We start from the raw sequence: 5,111 nt of genomic DNA, 5'->3' as shown, positions 1-5,111 counted from the left end.
GGCAACCTAAACAGTAGGGAAAAGAACATTTATGCTGTAAATCAGATTTTTAGGACAACATAAAAAACTTTAGAACTGGGGCGTAAGGAGATGGCTCAGTGGTTAAGAGTATCAGCCACTCTGTCCAGAGGCCCCGCTCCCAGCACCCACATGGTGGCTCACACTTGTCCATAACTAGAGTCCCAGGGGATCAGATGACCTCTTTTGGCCTTGGTGGGCACTGCACACAGGTGGTGCATTTACAAACATGCAGGTAAGATACTCACACTCACATACACACACACTGAAATTCAAACATGTTTACCCTTTTTGACTTAGGTATACAAATACTGGGAAGTTATATTTAAGTAGTTACAAAAGTGGATTGAAAACTTTGGAATAGTGATGACTGCAAAACTACTTAAAAGAGCAAGAAATGAGAAAAAAGAAGAACTTAGATGTGCAGCAGTTAAGAGAATGCTCTCTGAGTCTCACTGCCCACTTAACAACGGGTGCTTTGCGTGCGACAGTAACATCGACTATGTATGGAGGGCCCACCATGTATTTATATCATGTGCTAGCGCAGCTCATGAGCTCCAATGTTCACAATAACCCAAACAAAACAGCTAATGCTATTAATTCACCCACACAAACAGGGAAATGGATTCTGGACTTTATATAATCTCCATCACTATACTAAGTAATCAACAAATGCTTCTTGCATAAGTTGAACCCTATGTTCATGGATGTATTAAATGAAGACAACAAAAAGAAAATGACAATATCTTTACATACTAATGCCCTGATCCAAATTGTATACTTCAGTGATTCAATTATGGAGCAGTTTGAAAATACACAGGGAAATATGTCAACTCTGGTTAAAAGTTTCTCCCTGTTGCTTTAAAATGCTCACATCTTCCAGAATTTCTACAGTGAATACAAACCATGAAATATTTCTCTCTCTCTCTCTCTCTCTCTCTCTCTCACACACACACACACACACACACACACACACACAAGCGATGCTGAGTGACATTTCTGCCACTGGAAACTTTTATTTCAGGAAAGAAGACCTTTACTGTATACAGATCCTGTTACCAACTTTAGAATGGGAGTTGATGCAGTCTATACATACATACACTCAAAAGTACAACTCAGGGCATGACTCGCCTATCACTATGTTTTTGAGACACACACACACAGAAAAAAACTACAGATCACCCGGAAAAGTCTCATCTCGCCCACATGGACAAGATATACTAAGTGGAAAAAGTAAAAGAGCAACTTAAGCGGGACAAGGGGACAATAGGAACCTGAGAACGGGTCTCTGGAGTTGGCTTATAGGAGTCGGGGCCACAGGTAGGCATTATAAACTAAAAGAGAAAGAAGGCAGGGGGTGGGGGGAGGGGGTCTGATTCAGAAGTAAATGCGTGTGTGTGCTTCAACTCTTTAGGAAAGGAGGGGTAAGGTCCTTAAGAGAGTGGAAAAGTGCACCGGGACTTTTAGTTTAGATGCTTCAACTACAGAAGGAAGGAAGCAATACAAGGTAGAAATGGCTCTCTGAGGGAGTTTGCTAAAGGAGCCTAGAGCTACAGAACCCTTTTTTATAAACTCTAAACTAAGAGGCCAGTGTAATCTGTTACCCTGGCTTCTCTAGACACAAATACAAATGCTACTTTCTACATAGCAATAACAGGCGCTAGAATCGGTCGGATGGAGTAGATCACTGGGAAGGACTGAAGAAAAGGCTCGGTGAGACTAAGATGCAACCCCAGATGAGGAGAGCAGTCGGCAGACTGGAGAACAGGTTCGGTCATCGGCTGGGGTCGAGGGAGTCAGGGTGGTTGGGCGGGCACTTCTGACCCCAGCTCCATTGACCGAAGGAACCAAGGTAGGTGGAGGCTACGCAGAGGTCCCAGCAAAAAGTCGCATCACCCTGGCCGCTGTCACCGGTGATCGCGGCACGACCCCGACGTGGGCTCCCGTACCTTCTAAGGTGACAGTGTCCAGCTCTCTCTGGGAGTGCTCGGTCGCAGCTGCCTTGCCGTCTCCCTCCCCCGTGGAGCCGCTCCCAGCTGCTGCCTCCTCTTTCATCTCCACATCCTGGGGGGCCGGCGGCGGCGGTTCTTGTTCCCCTCCCGGCGGCGGCTTTGCCTTGTCGGCGCCTCGGCGCCGCGCCGAGCCCTCCTGCTTCATGGCGCCCGGGGTCGAGGCCTAGTCCGGGGACCGAAGCAGGGGCCTCGCGTAAACCCTCACACCAGAGACCAGGCACAGAGCCGGGCCTGCACACCAGCGCGGGCTCGCGTCGGGCCGCACGATGACCGAGCAGCTGCAAACTCCTTCCCGGCGCTGGGGCTTCTGGGAAATGCCAGGCATGGCGAGCAGATGGCCGAGTCCAGGGAGGGAAAATAAATCAACAGCCGAGGTGCACGATGAAGGCGGATCTTCTAGGAAGTGGGAGGAGTCTTCAAGAAACGATGAAGGAGGACCTTCTAGGAATTGGGAGGAGTCTGCAGGAATTTGTGGGACCTGAGAGTGGTGATTTTATCTTCCTCTCTAGTGTACATCTTTGGATGTCCGCGAGAGGTCCCTTTAGACTCCAAGCTGGGCTATAACAGACTCTAACATGTAAATGGGTAGGACTTATCGGAGCTCAGATGGGGATGACATCATGAGTTGCCGGGCAGATTCCTCTCCACCCCCCCCACCAACCCCCGCCCCGGTCAAGCTCTCCCAGTTTGCGCGGGTCAGGTCCCCAATGAAATCCGCCAGGCTCGTGCTCTCAACGCCCGCCAGATGCTTCCAGCACCAGAAAGAAAAGGAGCTTGTGGACGAGTAGCTAGGCTGTTTGGCTTTCGATAAACTGAGCTCAACCCCTAGGGCATCCGAACTTCCTTGTCAAATTTTTGTATAGTGCTGAGTATAAGGCTTCTGTGCAGCCTGGGAATGTGGGGGTCGTGTGTATTTGTGTAGAATTAGCCAAATTTAATAATAGGTCCATGTTGTATACTGCTCAGGGCCATTATATATAGGATTGTTGAAAAACCCAACATGCCCAGCGTGGTGGTGCACGCCTTTTATCCCAGCACACAGGAAGCAGAGACAGGTGGGTTTCTGTGAGTTCGAGGCATGGTTTACAGAGTGAGTTCCGGGACCACCAGGGCTACACGGAGAAACCCTTTCCCGAAAAAACAAACAAACAAACAAACAAACAAACACCAGCTCAAGAATGTAATGTAGGGGGCTGGTGAGATGGCTCAGTGGGTAAGAGCACCCGACTGCTCTTCCGAAGGTCCAGAGTTCAAATCCCAGCAACCACATGGTGGCTCACAACCATCTGTAACAAGATCTGGCGCCACTCTTCTGGAGTGTCTGAAGACATCTACAGTGTACTTACATATAATAAATAAATAAATCTTTAAAAAAATGTAATGTAGGGCTAGGTGTGGCACATAACTTTAATCTCAGTGGTACACAACTTTAATCTCAGCACTAGGGATATCTTTGAGTTCAAGGCCAGCCTGGTCTACATAGCAAGTTCTAGGGCAGTGGGAACTACACAAAAAGACCCTGTCTCCAAGAAAGAAAGAAAGAAAGAAAGAAAGAAAGAAAGAAAGAAAGTAATGTTGAGGGGGTGGTGAGATGGCTCAAGTGAGTAAAGGTGCTTGCTGCCAAGTATGAAGACACGAGTTTGATCCCTGGGTCCCATGGTAGAAGGAGAGAACTGAGTCTCACGCTTTTCTCTGACCTCCACAAGCATGCTGAGGCTCGAGTTCCCCTCCCCCATAAGTAAATGCTTTTTTTTTTTTTTTTTTTTAAAGGTTTTTCTGTATTGCCCTGGATGTCTGGGAACTCATTCTGCTTCCCAACTGCTGGAATTACAGGCATTTGCCACCACTACTAAGCATAAATGCTTTTTTTAAAATTAGATATTTTCTTCACTTACATTTCAAATGCTATCCCCAAAGCCCCCTATGCCCTTCCCCCTCCCTGCTCCCCAACCCACCCACCACAGCTTCCTGGCCCTGGCATTCCTCTGTACTGGGGCATATGATCTTCGTAATATCAAGGGGCCTCTCCTCCCATTGATGGCCAACTAGGCCATCCTCTGCTACATATTCAACCAGAGATACGAGCTCGGGGGGTGGGGGTACTGGTTAGTTCATCTCGTTGTTCCACCTATAGGGTTGCATACCCCTTCGCTCCTTGGGTACTTTCTCTAGCTCCTTCATTAGGGGCCCTGTGTTCCATCCAATAGCTGACTGTGAGCATCCACTTCTGTATTTGCCAGGCATTGGGCTTTTTTTTTTTTTTAAGAATGTAAATGTGGTGGTTTGACTATGCTTGACCCATAAGGAGTGGCACTATTAGGTGTGGCCTTGTTGGAGAAAGAGCAGTGGGGGGGCGGGGTTGAAGTCTCCTAGTGCTCTGCTCAGAGTGGAAGAGTGTCCTCCTGGCTTGGCTGCCTTCCTATCAAGATGTAGAACTCTTGGTGTCTTCAGCCCTTCATCTGCCTGTAAGATGCCATGCTTCCCACCATGATGATAATGGACTGAACCTCTGAAACGGAAAGCCAGCCCCAATAAATGTTTGCCTTTATAAGAGTTGCCTTGGTCATGGTGTCTCTTCACAGAAAAATAAAACCCCAACTAAGACAGTAATATACCCCATCGGGCACCATGCTGCGCTCCAGTAATCCCAGCACTTAGGCCGAGGTCATCCTAGGCTACGGTGTGAGAACTTGCTGCCCTCTCCAAAGGTCAAAACAACTGGGCTAGCAAGATGAGTCAGTAGGCAAAGGTGTTGCCACAAGCCTGTGGACACCTGAGTTCCATTCCTGGAAACCAGGTAAAGGTGGAAGGAGAGAACTGAATCCATAAAAGTTGCCTACTGACCTCCACAAGGGGGCAGTGGCATGTGACAACCACTCATTGTCATCATCACCTTTATCACCATCATCACCATCACTGTCATTATCCTCATCACCACCACTACCATTTCCACCACCACCATCATCAACACCACCACCACCACCATCATCATCACCACCATCACCACCACCACTACCATCTCCACCACCACCACCACCACCACCACCATCATCACCACCACCACCACCACCACCATCACCA

At 48.3% G+C, this 5,111-nt stretch overlaps 1 protein-coding gene across 1 annotated transcript in view; it reads right to left on the bottom strand.

Moving 5' to 3' along the window:
* Psmd3 (proteasome 26S subunit, non-ATPase 3) overlaps positions 1 to 2,353 on the bottom strand; it is a 13,779-nt gene extending 11,426 nt beyond the window's left edge. The window contains exon 1 of the mRNA XM_021177602.2: positions 1,886 to 2,353. Within this exon, the coding sequence (XP_021033261.2) occupies positions 1,886 to 2,175 (290 nt within the window). The 5' untranslated portion in view covers positions 2,176 to 2,353. The remainder of the gene's footprint in view (positions 1 to 1,885) is intronic.
* Positions 2,354 to 5,111: the final 2,758 nt, after the last annotated feature.

This window comes from Mus caroli, chromosome 11, assembly GCF_900094665.2.
Source record: "Mus caroli chromosome 11, CAROLI_EIJ_v1.1, whole genome shotgun sequence".
NCBI lineage: Eukaryota > Metazoa > Chordata > Mammalia > Rodentia > Muridae > Mus > Mus caroli.
Note: the sequence above shows the minus strand (reverse complement) of the source record. Positions and strands in the feature narration are given on the sequence as shown.